Source organism: Mastomys coucha, unplaced genomic scaffold (assembly GCF_008632895.1).
Source record: "Mastomys coucha isolate ucsf_1 unplaced genomic scaffold, UCSF_Mcou_1 pScaffold4, whole genome shotgun sequence".
In the NCBI taxonomy this organism is placed as follows: domain Eukaryota; kingdom Metazoa; phylum Chordata; class Mammalia; order Rodentia; family Muridae; genus Mastomys; species Mastomys coucha.
In genome coordinates, this window is record NW_022196910.1 from 34,045,873 (window position 1) to 34,067,588 (window position 21,716).

General features: G+C 36.0%; 2 protein-coding genes across 40 annotated transcripts in view; one reads left to right on the plus strand and one right to left on the minus strand.

Annotated features, from left to right (window-relative positions):
- Ppfia2 (PTPRF interacting protein alpha 2) overlaps positions 1-14,398 on the plus strand; it is a 446,664-nt gene extending 432,266 nt beyond the window's left edge. For 23 of the 37 annotated variants that reach the window (XM_031348811.1, XM_031348816.1, XM_031348812.1 and 20 more), the window contains 5 exons: positions 427-602; positions 2,553-2,621; positions 9,598-9,757; positions 10,939-11,030; positions 12,965-14,398. In XM_031348811.1, coding sequence (XP_031204671.1) covers positions 427-602; positions 2,553-2,621; positions 9,598-9,757; positions 10,939-10,997 — 464 coding nt within the window. In that variant the 3' untranslated portion in view covers positions 10,998-11,030; positions 12,965-14,398. The remainder of the gene's footprint in view (positions 1-426; positions 603-2,552; positions 2,622-9,597; positions 9,758-10,938; positions 11,031-12,964) is intronic. The other 14 variants (XM_031348819.1, XM_031348822.1, XM_031348824.1 and 11 more) reach the window with 1 other exon arrangement.
- An 853-nt stretch (positions 14,399-15,251) lies between these two features.
- The window catches only part of Acss3 (acyl-CoA synthetase short chain family member 3), a 353,004-nt gene continuing 346,539 nt past the window's right edge, over positions 15,252-21,716 (minus strand). For all 3 annotated transcript variants that reach the window (XM_031348853.1, XM_031348852.1, XM_031348851.1), the window contains 3 exons: positions 19,528-19,627; positions 19,268-19,443; positions 15,252-18,402 (listed from right to left, as the gene is read on the minus strand). In XM_031348853.1, the coding sequence (XP_031204713.1) occupies positions 18,334-18,402; positions 19,268-19,443; positions 19,528-19,627 (345 nt within the window). In that variant the 3' untranslated portion in view covers positions 15,252-18,333. The remainder of the gene's footprint in view (positions 18,403-19,267; positions 19,444-19,527; positions 19,628-21,716) is intronic.

Here is a 21,716-nt window from a genome sequence, read left to right on the forward strand (position 1 = left end):
AGAGAGAGAGAGAGAGAGAGAGAGAGAGAGAGAGAGAGAGAGACACGGTGGTAGGACTGGGGGCGGGGAGAAAGAGAACTATCCCCATCTGGTGGCAAAATATGTAACTGCAGTTAGACCCTGGGGTCCTGATTTCATAGTAGCAAGAAACGCTTTCAGTGTTCGGTTATGATACATATGCTGTAATTTAAGTAACAATAAGCATTCTGAAAATACCAACTTATTGCAGGATTTATTACAGCAAAAGTTAATTATTAGAACATTATAATGATCGTGTAACAGAAAGGAACCAGCAGCTCTAAGGAGCAGGGAGATTTAGCAATAATAGTAACTCGTCCAGATCCCGGTGGCTCCTTGCAGCTAGGATTTTTCGTTCGTTATGTGAAGTATATTATCTTGACATGTTGTGTGTGTCTCTTTTCCTAGATGTTTTAGTGTGGAGCAATGATCGAGTTATTCGCTGGATACAAGCGATTGGACTTCGGGACTATGCAAATAACATTCTTGAGAGTGGAGTGCATGGCTCACTTATAGCCCTGGACGAGAACTTTGACTACAGCAGCTTAGCACTATTACTGCAGATTCCAACACAGAACACCCAGGCAAGCATGCTGCTCCATGCTGCTCCATGCTGCACTTCACTAGGTCTTGATTAATAACAAAACGAAACCTTAAGAAAGCGAGGGCTGTGGATTTACTCTTGTTTTTTATTAAATTTATCTTATTTAGAACATATAAACATAGTAATATGTAAAGAGATAATGTGATATATATGTCATATATATACATATAAATATATATAAGCATATATATTTAACAGTACTGTTTCAGTTTAATTAGATATATATCGTGTCTTAGAGTTTATGTTCCTGCACAAACAAGAAAGCAAGTTGGGGAGGAAAGGGTTTATTCAGCCTATACTTCCATACTTCCACATTGCTGTTCATCACCAAAGGAAGTCATGACTAGAATTCAAGCAGGTCAGGAAGCAGGAGCTGATGCAGAGGTCATGGAGGGATGTTACCGGATTGCTTCCCCTGGCTTGCTCAGCTTGCTTCTTATAGAACCCAGGACTACCAGCCCAGGGATGGCACCACCTACAATGCTCCCAGACTTGATCACTTGTTAGGAAAATGCCTTACAGCTGGATCTCATGGAGGCATTTCCTCAAGGGAGGCTCCTTTCTCTGTGATAACTCCAGCTTGTGTCAAGTTGACACACAAAACCAGCCAACACATATAGTTTCTCAGACATTTTAATTTTGTTATGGTACAAACTTTTAAGCCTGGCATAGTATCACATACCTTGTACTCAAGAAAAAAAGCATCTTGTCTTTAAGCCAAGCCTTGTCTACACAATGAGTCCTAAGTCAGATAGGCCTATAGATAAAATCTGTCAGAAAGAAATTAGAACATTTCTCCTGGCACTATTAGTGCAAAATTTATTATGGTTACCTGCAATTGTATTGACTCTTTGCTCTCTTCTGACTTTGTGACCACTGAGTATCTTGCTTTCAATCCATCTTCTCTCTACTCTATTAACCACAGTCCTACATTCAACCTCTGTGAGCCCAAATCCGACATTTGCCTGAGATATTGTGCACCAGTCTCTCTGCCCCTGGCTTGTCCCATTTAATATAGTCATGATTTATTTCTGATACTGGAATTTTAATTGTAAAACACAGTCTGAACACAATCTTAAAATTAGAAAAACAGAGACTTGGAGTTTGTGTGGTATAACGTCCTACCTGAATACCATGTTCCCCCAATACAACATCTGGGAGTGATGGACGTCAGCCTCTGCCTCTCTAAGAGGGAGTCCCTCTCTCTATATATATAATTATACTTACATTTAACTGAGTGTTCTACTCATCCCTAAATCTGGAGAAATGTATGATTCAGCAGAGTTCCACACAAGTAAAAATATCTCCAATCTGCTTTACAGTCCATAAAATAACATTTTAAGAGGGACATAACAGGAATCCTTAAATATGTGAAGTTTAATCTGGGCATGGTGCTGTGCTACATGCCTATAATTCCATAAATTTGGTGGCTGAGGCATGGAGATTACTAGTTCAAAATGTGTCTGGGGTAGAGTCTTCCTATCTTTTTGGGTTCACAGTAAAACTTTGTCTCAAACAAAAAGTAAGAGAGGAAAAGAGAAAAAACAGCTAAACAAACAAAAAGCACAAAAAAAAATCTATTTTCAATGTCTGAATTACTGTTAAGCTTGATAAAATCCAATGCAAAGCAACTTTGTTCTGTGTTTAACATTGTTAAGTTTAAGTAAAATCTCAATTGAAATAAAATAAGCATTTAAAGTAAAATCTTCTTGACTATAACCATTCATATAATATAGAGAGAGATATAATATATCTCTATAGTCTACAGAACATAACAACAACAAAATCAACAACAAGGCAGAGGATTAGAAAACCTTAAGACTTTATAACTAAAGTGTGTTTTATAACATGTCTTCATAGAAATAAAACTTTTATGTTTTTTTAATAAAATGTAATTTCAGTGACAGTAGGTTTTATTTGATGTTAACAGGCAAGGCAGATTCTTGAGCGCGAGTACAATAACCTCTTGGCCCTGGGAACTGAGCGGAGACTGGATGAAGTAAGTTGTTACCTCTCATTCCAAATTATTTTACAGTGGCCCCATAGATTGACTGTCTAGTACAAAATAGACAATCCTGAAATCATAGGTACAAGTACCAACATAGAGACTCACCAGCTTATATGTAGGAATCCACATGTAGACACACATATGCATTTAATAACAATTAATGAAAACAAGAAGCCATGAATTTGAAAGAGAGCAAAGAAGGGTATTAGGAAGGTTTCAGAGCAGTAACAAAGAAATGTAATTGTCTTTATGATCTCAAAAATAACAAAATCATGAATTTGAGGTTAGAGCACAGGAGGTGTTGTAAGTTAAAAAATGGGGTGGAGAAATGATGTAATTATATTTTAATTTGTAAAGATGTTCCTTACAGAGTACAGGAAGAATGACAACACACCTCTGCTTTGAAGGAATTGTGCTTGCCAATGAGGTAGTTCTTGGTGTAGCATCTAGAAAGCTTCTCTCCTCTTCCTTAATTTTAAGTTATATTTCTTTTTTTAAAGATTTTTATTTATTTATTATATGTAAGTACACTGTAGCTGTCTTCAGATACCCCAGAAGAGGGCATCAGATCTCATTACGTATGGTTATAAGCCACCATGTGGTTACTGGGATTTGAACTCAGGACCTTCCGAAGAGACCTTTGGTTAAGAGTGTTCTTAACCGCTGAGCCATCTGTCCAGCCCTTAAGTTACATTTCTTAGTTCTGACTTTTTATTTAGGACTAAGATTCATGAATGATCTTACTTTAGACGTTGAAAAGTAACTTAAAGTAAGATATCGTGTGTCTGTGTGTGTGTGTGTGTGTGTGTGTGTGTGTGTGTGAAGTGACCATAAGGTTTCAAGAAACAGGTTTTCTTGTTAAAAGCAATTAATATACTAGTATTGATAAGTTGACTTTTAAAAAAGGAATATGCTTATTTTCTCAGCATCATTCCATCTTCAAAACAACTTCAGAAAATTAAAATGGAGAAAATTTGTTTCAGTTGAATTGGAATTTTTTTTTTAATTTTATAAGGACATGTTGTATTTTCTTCAAAATAGAGAACATCTTAAAAATCATTGGCTATGATGGTTAAGTTAAATACAAGAAGCCCAGAGCATAGTAAACACACAAGTTATGTGGAGAACAAGGACTTTGTAAGAAGATGCCTGAAATGTTTGAGTGCAATGAAGATTTACAATCTCTATGATTGAAAGATGCTTAAAATAGCCCATTTGAGTTTTTTTAATAAGATTTTTTTATGAAAGAAGTAAAAATGAAATCTTGGGATAGAGTAGAAAACAGTGTTATATAGTTCCTGTGTATTGGTGTTCATTAACCATAAAATCAGCTGTTGGAAATATTTTTTATCCTGAAAATGTATGTAGCTCAGTGTAGGTGGTGAACAAGATCATGGCGGTTCCTCTGGAAATTGTACATAGTACTACCAGAGAACCCAACTATACCACTTCTGGGCATATGCTCCAACATGTAATGACACATGCTCCACTATGTTCATAGCAGCCTTATTTATAACAGCCAGAAACTGGAAACAACCCAGATGTCCCTCAACAGAGGAATGGATACAGAAAATGTGGTACATCTACACAATGAAGTACTACTCAGCTATTAAAAACAATGAATTTATGAAACTCATAGGGAAATGGATAGATCTGGAGAATATCATCCTGAGTGAGGTAACCCAATCACAAAAGAACACACATGGTATGCACTCTCTGATAAGTGGATATTAATCCAGAAGATCAGAATACACAAAGTACAATCCACAAACCACAAGAAACTCAAGAAGAAGAGAGACCAAAATGTGGATACTTCATTCCTTCTTAAAAGGGGGAACAAAATACCTATGGAAGGAGTTGCAGAGACTAACTATGGAGCAGAGACTGAAGGAAGGACAATCTAGAGACTGCTCCACCTGGGAATCCTTCCCATATTCAGTCATCAAATCCAGACACTATTGTGGATGCCAGCAAGTGCTGGCTGACAGGAGCCTGATATAGCTGTCTCCTGAGAGGCTCTGACAGTACCTGACTAATACAGAAGTAGAGGATCACAGCCATCCATTGGACTGAGTACAGGGTCCCCAATGAAGAAGCTAGAGAAAGGATCCAAGGAACTGAAGGGTTTGCAGCCCATTAGGACAAACAACAATATGAAATAACTAGTACCCTCAGAGCTTCCAGGGACTAAATCACCAACCAAAGAGTACACATGGTGGGACTCATGGCTCCAGCAGCATATGTATAGCAGAGGATGGCCAAGTTGTTCATCAATGGGAGGAGAGGCCATTGGCCCTGTGAAGGTTCTATGCCCCGGTGTAGGGGAATGCCAGGGCCAGTAAGCATGAGATGATTGGATGGTGAGTGGGGGACAGGGGGGACAGGGGTTTGTTTTTGCTTTTGTTTTTGTTTTTATTTTATTTTTTTTTTTCGGAGGGGAATCTGGGAAAGGAGATATCATATGGCATGTAAATAAAGAAAATAACTAATAAAAAAAAAGTAAATGCAAGATCTATGTCCAATCCAGTTCTGCAGAATTAACTTGAAATATCAGAAAATACAGCAATGATTCTATATCTAAATGAACAAGGCAGATGACTTTGCTATAATAATCCCATATCATCTTGTGCAAAAATAATTTGAGAACCTTATAAATATAACCCTAACCAACTCCTAGAATAATACTCTTATTCAATGAAGTTGATGTATAATTTTCTAAAACACAGTTAAAATCCTACATAGGCAGCCTAGTCAGTAAAGTGTTTGTCATTCCAACATGGATACTTAAGTTTAGATTTTTGTTACCAATATACAAGACAGTCAAGACACCACACATCTATGGTTTGTGCACTGGGCAGTTGAGACAAATGGATAGCTGGAGTTTGCCAGCCAAACTAGTTGAGTCACTAATCTTCAGGTATAATGAGAATACCTATCACAATACATAAATGAATACATAAATAATAAATAAATAAGGTTAATGATAAACAAAAACTCTCGCCTTCACACACAAGTGCACATGCATATGTGCAAATACACATATGAAAACATGCATACACTATACACATGTACACACACAAAATCACAACACAAGGCTAAGTGATGGCAAGCTATCTAGTTTTTGAATATGAACAAATCTAATTTAACAACTTGCCTTAATAGTGTAGGGGAATGTCAGGGCCAGGAAGCAGGAGAGGTTGGGTTGGTGAGCAGGGGGAGAGGAAAGGGAATGGGTTTTTTTCTTTCTTTTTTCTTTTCTTCTTTTTTTCTTTTTTTCAGAGGGTAAACTGGGAAAGGAGATATCATATGACATGTAAATAAAGAAAATATCTAATTAAAAAAGTAGTGAAACCACTTCTGCATTTCTATTGACCATGTGTATATTCTGTAGAAATAATTTGATAACTTCTAATGTAGATCTAAGACTTTGACTTCAATTTAAAAGAAACCTTTGGGGTCTAGAGAGACAGTTTCACTGTTAATAACCCGCACTGTTCTTTCAGAAAAACACACATAGATCAGTGCCAAGCACCCACATCAGGCAGCATAACCACCTGTCCTGTGAGCTCCAGGGGATCTGACAAACTTTTCTGGCTTCTTGCAGCCACTGCACACAAAGAAACCCACATACAGACAAAGTCAGATGCGTACATTTTTAAGAATTTCTTTTAAAAACGATGTATCTTAAGTCAATCTTTTGAAGACTTTTTCATAAGTTATTGCTACTAGAGTATTTCTTGTTTTTCTGCAGTGGCGCCTTTCTATGGTAAAAGAACAGTGGATGAGTATTATAATTGGGATGTTCACTCACTGACTTAAAGATGCGTGTTAAAGAAGTCATATAGAACTTTGCGGGAGAGATAGGGATGGAGGCAACATTTGGGATGTAAATAAATAGAATAATTAGTTAATAAAAGAAGAGTCATACAGCCTTAAAATATCAGATAGAGTTTTGTGTAATTGATAAATATTTAACTTGAACACAACTTCTCCAAAAATCTAGGAGTCAGAGAGTTCATAATATACTTATTATTTTCTCCATCTGTGAACATTGAAGATGTGGGACAATGTCAAATGAAATCTTTTTGATATAGTATGTATCATTTAAATTAAAAAAAATGGTTACCAAATATAAATGAAATTTAGATATTGACAATAGACAGCGGTGTTAACCCTATTCTTCATAGAGAACCATAACTATTTGAAATCAGTACTGTCAATTATTTCCAGACATGTCAGAATAAAGAAAAATGAGGTGGCAAAGTAAATGGCTGATGTCTTGTTGAAGGAAGGCTGCCAATTGGATCAGAAAATGGAGCGGCAGGTCTCTCATTTTCACGTGTGTAAAAAAAAAAAAAATCCAAACTTCTAGCTTAAGGATACTATCTATACTCTGACAACAAAGAGCAGCAATCCTGTGTCCTGTACCAGATGCCTTATGCCCAGTGTCCTGTGCACTGACCCTCTGAGCAGAACGTGATGTTAATCGCCCAGGATTGCCCTGATTTTCATGGTCTCTATTTGCATGGTAGAGAGAATAAACTAAAAACTACATGCACAGAGGCTCATGCTAACCTCCTAGCACTGTACACTGCTCTATGGAACTCTGTTCCTTTGCACAGTATTGATCACATGCCAAGGAAAGGAAAATGAGAAAAAAAAAAAAACCTTATCAGCAAAAAAAGAGTACTCCCAAGTGGAGACCTCAGCAGCATGTTTCAGAAGTATTCTGTCCATTCATCAAGCTGCCCCTCTCTCACAGTACACTCAGTTACCTGTCCTACATGTTCTGGTGTAAACAGTGGGTGTGTTCACAGCCCATACTTCCCCTCTATCTTAGTGAGTCAACACTCAACTTATTACACATGTGGCTGCTTGGCTTCAGGGGGTTATGTCCTGGTGATCTTAGAAGGTAAGATCTATGTGGAATGATTTGTACATTTGCTAGAAATCAACAAAAAAAAAAATGGTGAATTACCTGTTTTGGCTTACTAAGTCAAAGGAAAATAATGGCCTTTGAACAGTAACTTTGTGTATGCAGAAAGATGAAAGAGGTTATTTCATTGAGACACACCACAATTGGTGACCAGATTACATTTTTTCTTTATTAAAAACTTCATACACTGTATTTTAAGTATGCTAACTTCTCCCCTTAATGCTCCCCCAAATCCTCTACATATGTCCCCCAACTTTGAATACTCCTTTGTTCATTTGTTTGTTGTAAAAACACAGAATCCAATTAGTGCTGCGTTATATATAATTGGGAGCCTGGCTATCCAAAGTGGTCAACCTCACAGGGGCCAGCCCTTTTGAGAAAACTATCAGTCATCAATAGTTCCTAAGATATAGGTGGGGATTTAGGATTGTCTCCCTCTCCAGACTGGAATTCTGTCTGGTTTGAGCTTGCTCAGGTCTCTGGCCCGCAATCAGAGCTACTGTGAGTTCATACTTACAGCTACCTTGCTGTGCCTGAAGCAGTTTCCATGTAGATGATGACTATCTTCCATCTCTGGCTTTTACCATCCTTCTACTCTTAGGAGGATGTGGTGCGATGCAGGTGTACAACATAAGACTTTTTCTTATTCTCTGCACCTTGACCACAGGAGCACTTCTAGGATAATGACCATCAACTGCAAGAAGTTTCTCTAAAGACTACACCAATCTATAGGTACACTGACACATCATTGGGAGTCAGGATAATACTATATCCCTTTAGCAGAATAAGAAGTGATTAATTAGTAGGTTCTCTGTTAAGACCTATATTCTGTCTAGCCACATATTCGTGACCATGAAAGTGGTTTTGAGTATAAGTCCTGTATTATGGAGCAGACCTTAAATTGAATGTGAAAATGTGTGTTTACTCTCATAATGTGAGTGCCACCGTTGTTCCGTGGAGTGTATTTTGTCAGCCCTATCATCCGTGATAATCACAGGTTTTGCAGCTGTATAAGTCTGATTGATAATTATTTTTCTTTTCCAGTATCAGTACAGTAAATTATAGAACTATAAAAGCTAGTTAATAGGGATGAATTATCTAGAAGAATTCCAGTTATTACTCACCAAAGTTTATGGCTCATATATCTGGTATTTTCAGCAATAGGATCGTACCACCACGTTCTGAAGGGTAACCAGGAAGAGTGTCCTTAGCATACTATATTTATTAACTAGAGTTATCTTTTCCTTTGAGCATCACTTAAAATCAAGCGTATTAATTGAAAGGGTTGAGACCAGGCTGCAAAGGTTTTCAAAAATTCCAGTTAATTTTGAATCACCTAAAATCTCACAAATCTCAAGTTCAACACTTTTTTTTATTTAGATTATAGACCATTGTATCATATGTTAACAAGGGTGTCTCAAATATAGATTTTTGCATACTATCTAACTTTTGTGTACATGAAAGTGATATTTGTTGATTATTTAAGTCCTTATTATCCTAAGTAACAGCTAATACAATTAAGTGTATCATCTCATAATGAAAAACTAGCACATTGTGTAACAAAATAAATCCAATAATCCATTTTCGGAGAAGAAAACCTTTAGTATTTTATAATTTCAAGGATGTTTAAAGGTAACAAATTTTAGATTTGAAATAATTTTTTTTTTAATTTTATTTCATCTTTTTTTTTTTTTTACAGTCCATGTTTTTCTTCCTCCGGGTCCGGTCCACCCTCTGACTTGACTGTTTCACATCCCACACATCCTCCCCTCATGTCCCCTGCACTCGCCACCTCCCACCCTCACCTCACCAGACCTCCCCACTCCCTGAGGCCTTAAACCCACATTTCTGTCATATTTACTATCTCAATCTGGAATCAACAGAAGGGTTCAAGATGAAGCAAAGCATGCCTATGCGTACTTGACAGACTAAATGTAAATAAACTCTATCACAAGATCACAAGCACACAGATTTATGTACTATAGCCTTATTTTTTTTTCATGACATTGAATTCTACCTTTGTACTGGCAGAGCGATGACAAAAATTTCAGACGCGGATCAACCTGGCGAAGGCAGTTTCCTCCTCGTGAAGTTCATGGAATCAGCATGATGCCTGGGTCCTCAGAAACACTACCAGCTGGATTCAGGTTGACCACAACGTCCGGGCAGTCCAGAAAAATGACGACGGATGGTACAGTAGTTTTACATTTCTGTTTATGAAATAAAAATCTTGTCTAGACATAGCTATATACTTCTTCAACTTTGCATACCTTTCTGGAACTGTTTTCTTTTTTCCTTAATCTAATTTGCTTTGCTTGAAATTTACTTTGCTTTTATCAAGAAGACCATTTGAAAACTACCAATGCATGAGTCCATGACACTTGATATGCATTTGAAAAATAAATTACATCCCCACAAAATAGCCCTACTAATGTCCACATCTAGAAAAAACAACATGTATCTTCCTGATTTGGGTTTCTTTACTCTTCTGTTTCAAAAATGAATATTCCATTTAAAATGGAGCTTAGATTTGAACTCAAAACCCACTAGATATGGAAATTTACTCTACTAGCTTTTACATGTTAAAATATGACAAATTTTATATTTTATCTTTAAAATTCAGATTCATCAGACATGTTTGTCTCTGACCAAGGCAGAAAGCCTTAAATAAACAAGCACAAATATGAGAAGAGAATTAAACACAAAACCAACAGTGATTTACCAATCACATCTCCTTCTGTGGACATTAGACTTTTGATACATCTTTTACAAAAGGAATCAGTTATTCTGGAGAGATAACTTAGAAAAAATAACAGAAATCCCCGAATTATTTCTGTTTGGTAGGCATTAAAGGAAAATAGTCTTCCTCTTATTATTAAGATAGTAATCCAGAATCTTCATTTCTTTTCAAGCTGATATGGCAATTAAAATTCATCTGATCTTAAAGTGTGGTCTTTGATCTACATTTCTTTTAGCATGTTAATATTTTTGAACTTGTTAGCAAGGTTCATGAATAATTGAACATCACTGAAATTAGCATAGAAGTTTGCCAATACACAGAGAAAAACAACATAATCCACAATACTGTGCTCTCTGAGAGTAGACTTTACAACAAAAGCAGACTCACCCTTGGGACGTGCTTCGCTGCAGACTTCATCTAAGGAGGAATACATAGCAAGTGGAGAGCTCAGCTCAATTGCACTCGGGTAAATTTTCATTAGTCTCTGGGTCTAGCGGAGAGGAGCGTGAGTGGCTTCTGTCTGAGACAAGACAGTCTACTAATATCTTCCTGATCCCTTTACACAGAGGAAAAAAAATCAATCTCTCTCATCTAATGTCTGAGAACCTCTAAAGCCCTTTTCTCATTTGCAGTTGCTTCATCAAGACTGCAGAGGTTAGACAACTCCACTGTTCGCACATATTCATGTTGACAAGTCACTCAAAGGAGGCAGCACTGACCTGCTGTGAGTAGTTTCTCTTGGCTGACCAACAACAAACCAACAGAAAGAGGGGATTCACAGAGTCTAGTCAATATAGTCCATGCCCTTTGGTATGGTGTAGCCATGCAGAGGTAATCGACCCCTCAAAGAATAGCATTTCCTATCATTACCTGTCTTCTGTGTTTGGTGGCATGCCTGTTGAAGGGCTGTCACTAAGTCATTCCACATTAATGGGTTACTAAGCATATTGCTTTCAGGGGCATTTTATTTTGACTCCATTAAGTTTTATTCATAAGAGTCTGCCATTTAAGGAATAAAATAACAGATCTCAAGTGCGTGTCTTAGAAAGAAGTCAATATAGAGCGCTAGAAATTTGTGCAAGTTCACAGCCAAATAGTGCGAGAGACAGGAAAGTAGACGTGGATTGATATCAACAACAAAGTTGAATATAAATATATGGAAATCTCAACATCTTATTTTCTATCACTATGATTTATATTTGCTGAAATCAAGTATAAATTTTAAGAACCCTGGAAATATAGCACAGAAACAAAAGCTATAAGAATTAGGAACAGAAATTGTGTAAAACTTTGTTATACACGTATAAGATATGACATTTATGAGGAAATGCTAATCAGTGGGAAATATGGCTATATCAATATAACATGAAATTTTATGTTAAAACTTTCATATATGTAAAATTGGTTTCCTAGGTTGATAAACTTTAAATGTGTAAAAAATACATTAACCTAAAATTTGGATACACCAAACTGTTCTATCCTATTCAAGGAGCTTATATTTGGAAAAAAATATTTTTCAATTCTCTTTGTGCCCAGAGATGGGAAAACAAAACGACAGAGTAGCAGTCTTCCTGTACTGTTCACTCATTGCCTCGATCAACATCTCTGTACAACATAACATTGCTCTTGGGAGACTAACAAAGGAGTGGACATGCTGCCTTACGTGGGTCACTAACTAAGAAAACAGAAAACAAAAAAAGCACTCAGACAAATAATTCAATTTCTCAAAATGGTACAATAATATAAACATTTTTGATAAAAATTTTGGTCTCATTGGTCATGGCCTACAATATATTTTCATTTGGCTAAATAAGAGACTTTTCAAAATACTGTTTATAACATTCAACACAGAGCATGATAATTTTCTCAGAAACTTAATAATTTACTAGCTCATAAATGACTAATATGTTCAGTAGTGCTTGCTGCTTAGCTCTAGACTCATGAGTAGAATTTTCTTGAACTATTTGCATTTTTTTTCTGCATGTTATTCTAGTTCATATTTTTTTTTTAGTTTTAACCATTAAATGGAATAAAAATATTAATAGGATAATCAAAGGCAATCTTTATTTTAATTTTAGTGAGAAATTAAAATGGATATTATGAAAATTAAGCCTAAACATACTTTATATTAGTCTATTGTATCAGTGATAGTAATGTGAGATATTTTCCATGTGATGTCATGGTTGGAATCTATAGTGTCATACAGACTGCTAACACAGAAACATCAAAATATGCTGTTTTATGTTCTGTCATGATCAAAGAAAAGCATCATTTTAAAACTCTAAAATATATGAACTAGAATATAAATTTATCCTATGGAATATGCCAACTCCACATAATTTAATAATTAGCAACCTGAAGAAATTTCAGAAGGCATGCTAACATATTATATGACTTATAGTATGATCATATTTTCCCTGAAGTTGAACAAGATCTACTTAATGCTCCTCAAAAAAAAAAAGTAAATAAGTAAATAAGTCAGTGGGGAATAGTAAATGTCACACTATCTACTATAAGTTACATCCTTGATAACTTTCCTTGCATGGGGGGTTCTAGGACAGCCCTACTCAAGCTGCATAGAGGTATGTGCCGATGCAAAGATGTGGGATCCACTGGCTGGGAGTTGGCAGGGAACTCATGCTGTATGTCCCCTTTCAGATGTCATCTTTTCAGTCTACACGACCTAAAGTGCACTACTGCCTAAGAAGACAAATGGAGAAGCCTTTGTGAAGACTGAATCCTAAGGGAATAATATAAGTAACGGTTTACCAAACATTAAATATGTGACTCTGGGGGGAGCTGGGTATTGAGTCTGATTAGTTTACTATGATTGTAATAAAATGCTTAAGTCATCTGATATAAGAGCATCATCCGCGTCATGACTCCTGTACGTCTGATGCCTTTAAGAGATGAAACCACTTGTTTTTTTTCATGTTGTAATATAATAGGCATTTATGTATTGCTGTGTATCATTTCTTTTTAAATGTGTAAGTCTTCTGTAAATGGATATAAATATGATTTTTTTAAAAAAATAAAATATATGGTTCATGGAGTCTCGAGTGCAAACATTGAACAATTCCAAGTACTGTTTGTATTTTACCATTCCACCATTTATACGATTTTTTGAATTGTAACAGTCAATCAATATGTTCCTTAGAAGTGTGTTTCATGCTTCAACATGCTTCTCCTTCAAGTCTGTCAATTCTTAAAGCTGAACACCTGCCTCTGATCATGTGATTTAACCTGGAGCCCAAAATGACCTTTAAAGGCAATCAGGGATGTGATACCCTCTCTCTCTCTCCTTACAGAAGCACTGTGATGGCTCAACCTGTTTCAAAAGAAAACAAAGCCAAACTGTTTACAAGAGTTAAATGCAATGATTTTAACAATTTATATTACAAAAACCATTACCTAATCTTGTTGCCTATGGACCAAGAAACACACACACACAAACACACACTTACACACACATGCACACACACACATACACACAAATACACACACACACTTTATTAAGAACTACATGTTCATTCAAGTACCCTGACATTTCAGCCAACACTGGACAGTGAATGTCAACCATTGTAGAGTCTGAGGTCCATTTCCACTGGGAGTGGGGTGGAGGGGCAGAACTCCATAACCCACCCCCTTTTAGAAATCACTGTTAACAGGGCATTAGCCAGACTCAAGTCTGTTATTACAAGCCTTTAGCTGAAATAACCAATTTTTGTGACTTCCCTGAATTCACTTTCATCAGAGGAAATAAAGACAGAATGATTAACGTATATAGTGTATAAAAGTAAAGATGAGTAATCTCTTCCTTGTTGCTTTATTCGGTGGTGTCACTGTTGTTTATTGATATGGGAGATTTCAAAGTGAAACCTATTTAATAATACCATTGATCTAACTTCTGTTTTCCTGCTGCTTAGTCTTATTTAACGCAAGACCCGTCATTAGTAAATTATTATTTTTTTGTATTTTAATTCGTTATATTTGCACGTACATTTGTTTTGATGTCTATTTTTGTTGAACAGATTCAATCAAAGGTAATGGTAACAGAAACCCTCTCCATTATCAATAAAAAAAATGCTTCCAGTTTTCTGCTTAAGCTTTTTTTCTAGTAGCATAACACTGAGCAATTTATTTCTATTACCAAGAAAATTATTCAACAATTTCAAATGCGATTTTATTGAAAATCAAGTCAACCACTAGAGGGAGGTCTAAACCAGCTGATAGAAGTGGTTTGGGTTAAAAAAAAAATGTTGCTTGAGTAAAGACAATGTGAATGAACACTGAGATGAAATAGAAGAGAGAAATTCTGATACCTGTACAGCAGAAAGATTTATACTCATATTTATATACCTGTGTGACAAAGTTTTCCATAGCTGTAGTGAAATCCGTGTGATAATTAACTTCTAAGGAAGAACATTTTATTTTATCCCATGACATTTGATGTTCCATCTCAAGAACCAGCCGTCTAGATGCTTTGGGGTAAAATGGCATGGTGGGAAGCCTGTACTAGAGAAAACTTCTCACTTCACTAACACAAGAAATGGAGCAAGATGCTGCTGCTCTGGACACATAAGAGGGCACATTTGTGTGACCTGAACACTTTGCACCAGCATTACCCTGGCCAGGCATTCAGCACAGAAGTTTTGGAGAATAATCAATATCCAATTACATAAATCACTCACACCATCACCAAAAGCAGGTTCTTCTTTTTAGAAATCACATACAAAATACTGATGATTTGTAATAGGTCCTAACAGTGTGATATAAAGTATCAAGTTACTTTCCTCAAGAATTATGTAAAATATGCTTAATGTATAAGAAAATTTTAGTCAACTATATTTCTGGGTGTCTTGGTTTTGGTTTTGGTTTTGGCTTTTCCCTTTAACCATCAATGCTAGGAATTCAAACACTTTAGAATATCAGACCAAGTCCTTTCAAATACAACTTTATATAAGTAAAACAACCTTTTGGCATATAACACTAGTTTCACTTTTAGCTCATTAGTATATTTTTATGGGGAAAAATAAATTATCACAATCTTAAAATATTAAAGGTACTTTTATTTTCATTTTTGCAAGTGTCTTACAAATTTAAAAATGTCATAAAATACAAGATAACAGAGAAGTCATCAAGGTGAATTTAAATATGGTCACATTTCTTGGATTATACCATTGCTATCAAAGACACATTCAATTCAAAATATTTCAGTTGCAATATAACAAACAAAACAAAACAAAATCCTTATGGTGAGATTTTAAAATAGAATGTTCTTTAATTTTCTCCCAATTTTTTAAGTAGTCTGATGACTTCATTTTAGCACCACAGCCATGATCATTGCCTCTAGTCTGCAGGGGGAGATCGATTTCCTCATTGAATCATAAGAAAAACAGTTCCTTCCCATGAGTGAGAAAGTGGGAGGGGGCGTTTGTTTATTTACTTTTGTCCATTTTATTTATCTATTTTTTGAAGATTCTCTCTCCTAGAAAATAATCCATGCTTACTTGCTGATGTGTCCCTTCAGATCTGATAAAGAGGAAAATCTACAAATGGTTCAAAGATAAAATCTTTACTCAATTCTTAGATCTGCCTGAGTTTATAACTGGCAAATAACAAAATGACAAACTTAGTTAAAGTACCTGATTCATATGGATAAAGTAATGAACTGTACTTTAATGCTAGCATACTAAAACTTATTGATTTGTAATCCCTACAGTTGTGATAATGGATAAAATGTATGTATACAGTTAACAATTCAAGAAACTCAAGAGCTTTGCTTCAAGTTCAAAATGTCAGTTCAATTCAGAATACCAAAATGATTAAAGATGATAAAAGATATTGTTTTCAATGTTACCAATAAAGAAGGTAGTTTAATCAATAAAACTTCCCTTTGAGAAGTCATTTATTATCCAATCTGCAGCCCAAATTTGCCTACAAATGAGCCTTTATAGAATATATATGTATATGTATATATATACACATCATATACATATATCATATCATATATGTGTATATATATTATATATATACATACATATATATATATATATATATATACTATGACAAGTAAGTTGAAATCTGTTAGTTCTCACCTATATTTCTTGTATTTGGACTTATCTGTTAGGACACAGACCAGCATAGCTTTTATGATCAGTAAATTCTAATATAATGTTACTTATCCATATTTCATCTATTTGGACTATTCTGTGAGGACATTGTGCTCTTCATAATGTTTCCAAAAAAAATGAAGAATTGAGAAATTATTCCAAGAACTCTCAGAGATTCAATGAACACAGTATACCTTTTAAATTTATTATACATTCTAAAAACTAAAACATATAGAGCTCTTTTTTTCGATTTGTCTTTTGTTTTGTTTTGTTTTGTTTTGTTTTGAGACAGGGTTTCTCTGTTTAGACCTAGCTGTCCTGGAACTCACTTTGTAGACCAGGCTGGCCTTGAACTCAGAGATCTGCCTGCCTCTGCCTCCCAAGTGCTGGGATTAAAGGTGTGCACCATGACTGCCCAGCTAACATGTAGAGCTCTAATCTAGTTAATCAACTCTTTCTACTCTATGGATATATTTCTATAAACCTATTAAAGACTTATTTCTATTTTTCGAAAAGGCTCCATTATTTTATAGAAGAAATGTATGTTAGACCATAATTTTAGATGATTTAATATTTATTCACATTCAAATTAAAACTTGCAATAAAAGTAAATGTTTGGGGTTCTCTTGAAAATCAGAGGCTCTTTCAGTATGGTAAAGCCTCTCTCCTGAGCCATATTTCTTTGGGATCTGATAGAGATGCCCCTTGATGGAACATATGATTTCTAGCATTTAAGGCTGTATATTGTTCTTTAAAAAATCACTTGGGATATGCACCTCAAAAACAACCATAAATTCATTGAGCACCTGCAGTATAGCTCAGTGAAAAAGTGCTTACCTAACATGCACAAGGGTCTGGGTTCAATCCTTATAAGAGGACAAAGTGCTAATTTGGAGCTAACCTCAACAACTATGAGTAAGAGACAGGAGGACCAGGATTTGTGAGGCCAACTTAGGAAACATATCCTTATCAGAGAGAAAGGGAGAGAGAGAGAGAGAGAGAGAGAGAGAGAGACAGACAGACAGACAGAGAGAGAGAGACAGAGACAGACACAGAGACAGACAGAGACAGACAGAGACAGAGACAGACAGAGACAGAGACAGAGACAGACAGAGACAGACAGAGATGGACAAAAGAAGGCTCATTGATACTGACATGGCCATGAAGATGTATTGATATTATAATAAGAAGAAAACTTTTAAATTTCTTATAATACCATTCTTGTCATGTCTTTCTTTAGGAGGTCATCCCTTAATTCCATAAAAAAAGAAGGCATCCAGATACATAGAATCAACCATGACAAGGGATTCCAAAAGTCTTCATCACTTCAAAATATTTGGTGGAAGGATATCTAGGTTCTCTACCAGATACATGCCTCCTCTTACCTAGTAATAAGCAACAGAGAGATGGTGCTTGACCCTGGGGTCCTGTGTTGCTAAGCAACCTATTCTGTCTTAAGAATTACCTAATAGCATGGTAGTCATCTTTAAAATAATAAACAACATTAGAGTCTCCATGATAACATTTTAAATTATATTCCAACTTTGATTTCAGTTTAGATTATGATCAAAGTGTGGCTGATTCTTATCTCCAGAACGTACATTTATAGTTCAGATACTTTTGATTAAAATGTGTTTGTAAAGCACGTGAATTTGTAAAACCATACACCAAGACATGTTCCTTAATATACTAGATAGCATATAATGATCCATATTAGAGAAAAGAGGTAACAGGGCTAACTGTCTCACATGAAACACAATGTATAGCCTCTTTCAGGGGCCACTAGACTGACTTCACACTATGGCTTACATCTGAGAGGAGAAGGAAATTTTTCAAGTATTGATTTATCGGAAATAAATGACTTAAATCCAGCTAGAAAGTTAAGACAAAGTGATAGAAAATAGTAAACAAAAATCACACAGCCTGCTTCAGCACCTCTTCAATGTGACCAAAAATGCTGGGGTCCTCAATTGTAGGGGTTACCTGTAAATAAATAGGCAGTGTCAGATGAACATGCTCCAGTGAACTTCACTGTGACTTTTACGAGAAGTCGTGACATGCTTTTTTTTTACCATTCATTTTAGTGGTTGTTGATTTTAACTTTGTCTTGATTTTTTTTCCTTGAGATAGGGTCTCATGGGGTACAAATGGCGTGGGCAGGAAAACTCAGCTTTGAGTTCCTTATGGGCCTTGCTTTACATCCCAAACACCAGGGATCTTCAGCCAAATACTTAAATATGGAGCTAGGGATAGTGACGCAAAGAGTTCGTGTAGCAAAGTTGTTGGTGTTTCTAAATATTCCTCCAGAGCTTTTGTTTATTTATTATGAAAATTGCTTAGAAAGTTATTATTATTATTATTATTATTACATAAAACTTTTGAAGAAGTTGTAGTTGTCCATGCCAATAACATGTCTTGACATTGAAATATATATGTGCTTGAATCAGTCTAAAGTTTCCAAAAGTGATTCCTCTCAAAATAGTAAAAATAATTAGAAGTGATCCATTAGAACACTTCAGACTTCTCAAATACTTCACTTTCTCATCATAGATGGTCATTAGTGACTGAAATCAAGCAATGTGGGCATGCAGTTCAAAGGAATGAATTTCTGCAAGTCTGTTTGAAATTTACAAAACTGCTGAAAGCAAAGTTCACACAACGGTTCCTATGATTAAAGCACATGATTTTAACCAATACTTCTTTATCAAGTTATCCTTACAGAGAATGAAGATGGTCTGTGTAGAGGAAATTCACGACTGAAAACCTTAATCCAATAGAGCTTTTCTGGTGCCAAAGACATTGTGAAAATTATTGCATGACTCGACAGTATAGATTCTGAATCATTTACCTTATAAGGCTTGCCATTGACCAGGGCAGACAGTGTAGACCGTGGAATTTTTCCAGACCTGGTTTTGGGTAACTGTTTGACGAAAACTGCATTTCGAAAGGCAGCCACTGGGCCAATGCTCTGCCTAACATGTTTCACAATGTCTTCCAAAACTTGTTCTTCTGTTGCATTTATGTCTATGGAGAAAGGAGAGCTGTTAAGCACCAAATTAATGCCACATGTTCTGGGCCAAACAGTCAGAAATGCCAAACACCCCTCACCTTTCTTCAATACGCAGAGTGCTAAGGGTACGTGACCTTTCAAAGGATCTTCCTTGCCAACCACAGCGCAGTCAGCCACGGTGCCGTGTGAAAGGACTGACTGTTATGAGGAAAGATGTGCCGTTAGATGACATAAATGCTTATAATCTTACCGCGTAAGAAAGGAATCATGAAATTGAGAGCTACTGTTCAGAAATTCCCAACTGGTTAATGTTACAGCATCTGTAGGATTCCCACAGTTAGGATTCCCACAGTTGTTACGAAGGGCTGACGGTGACAAAGAGAAATTGCTTAGCTTACCCAGAAAAGAAATAGCTTGTTGCTTCCTCTTAATTGCTTATTAACGAAATCAAAGAATGTGCTGTTCGTACCACACGTAAACAAAGCACACAGGCCTTCTCAAATGGGAAGGCTTGAGTGCATTTGACTTCATTTCAGGGCTGCCTACCTAATAAGGATGTCCCAAGGTGAAGGAGTAGATTTATTTTTGAGGAATAACAAGTATTCTATTCAGTGGGTTGTCCTTCCACCTAGAGAGGATTTTCTAGCACTTAAGGAAGGTTTGCTATTTAAAGTAGTCCTGGTATCAGATTATCACCACTATAGGGAGTAATTTCTTCCCTCCCTCCCTCCCTCCCTTCCTTTCTTTTTGATACAAGGTTTCACTATGTTGCCTTGGCTGTCCTGCATCTTATTCTGTTGACCATGCTGGCCCTGAACTCTGAGATCTGCCTTCTTCTGCCTCTTGAGTGCTCCAATTAAAGGCATGCACCACCACATATAGTGCTCCCCTAAGCTTTCCAGGTTATACTGAACAAAACAGCTATCTATCTAGGATCACAGACTGATCTACCACAGGGAACATGGTCTGCTAAGGTGGGGCTTATAAAACTGTATGTGTTTTACTTTTACATCCTCCTCTGAGATTGATACATATTTCAGGCTTTTCAAATGTCTAACAAGAGAGAACTGTCAATAATCTTAATACAAAGCTCATTCTCTAGAGCTTTTTCTATCTTCTATTCATTCACTCGTCAAATATTGGATGCTTTCTAAACCACAGTGTTAATGCCCTAGGCTCATGGAAGAGCAAAAATACATAGAGTAATTAGTACACCATGGAAGATGTACACACAAGAAAATCTCAGCAAAACTATGCAACATCTATTCAGATGAGAAAGAAGTGGGAGAGGCTGGAGAGGGGAGGAAGACAATCGTGACAGTAGAGGAGAAAAGGCTGGGAGCTGTTCAGGGCACTTAATTCAACTTTTATTTAGCAACACTGGGAAAAAATGCAGCAAGTTCAGGAAGAGGCAACACAAGGTGGAAGTGAAATTTTCAAGAATATTTTGTACCATAGTCATGAAATTATGATAAACTAAGCAGGAAGAAGAAACTTCCCATATAGACTGTGCCTTCACATATGCACAACCTCCTTGACTCACCAGTATACCAAAGTGGCAGATTTGTTATTAAAAAGAACTAATATTGGACATTGCCATTATTCTCATCCACAGTCTATATACTTGTGGGTCTTTGCTGTAATCTAAAGGTTTTAACAATATATGAGATGTGTCACCACTGTACAATATACAGAGTAGCCTGACTTATTTAAAACTGTCCTGCCTGACCATCCATGCCTTCTTTCCATGACCCCTTAATAATAATGATCCGTTTGCTCTATCCAAATTCCCATATAATTAGAATCATACTGTATATATTTTCAGAATGTCTTTTTATAGTAAAGAATACATTTAGAGAAACACAAACTTACTCTGATTTCAGTATGGAGAATAGCAAACTATTGTGGGAGGGGTCAGTTTAGACAGGATAACACTCTTAGAGTCATACAATATATACTAAACTGTGGTAGTAAATATAAACATATATTGAGAAGAAAAACAGACAACATATGATAATATTTTGGATCTGTGGTGTGAATAATATAGTAAAATTAAGGAGAACCCTGTAAAGTGGTGAAATGATGATTCAAGTAGAAGAGTTAATTGTATACAGTGATATGAGAAGGTTCACGATCTGAGGATCACATTTACTTGTGATCCATGCAGAGATGACAGTGGAAGTTGTAGACACAGATCACATTACTTAAGAAAGTAGCAAGAAGAGAGTTTGAAGGACATAAGAAACCCCAACATCTAATAAAGAGAGAGAGAGAGAGAGAGAGAGAG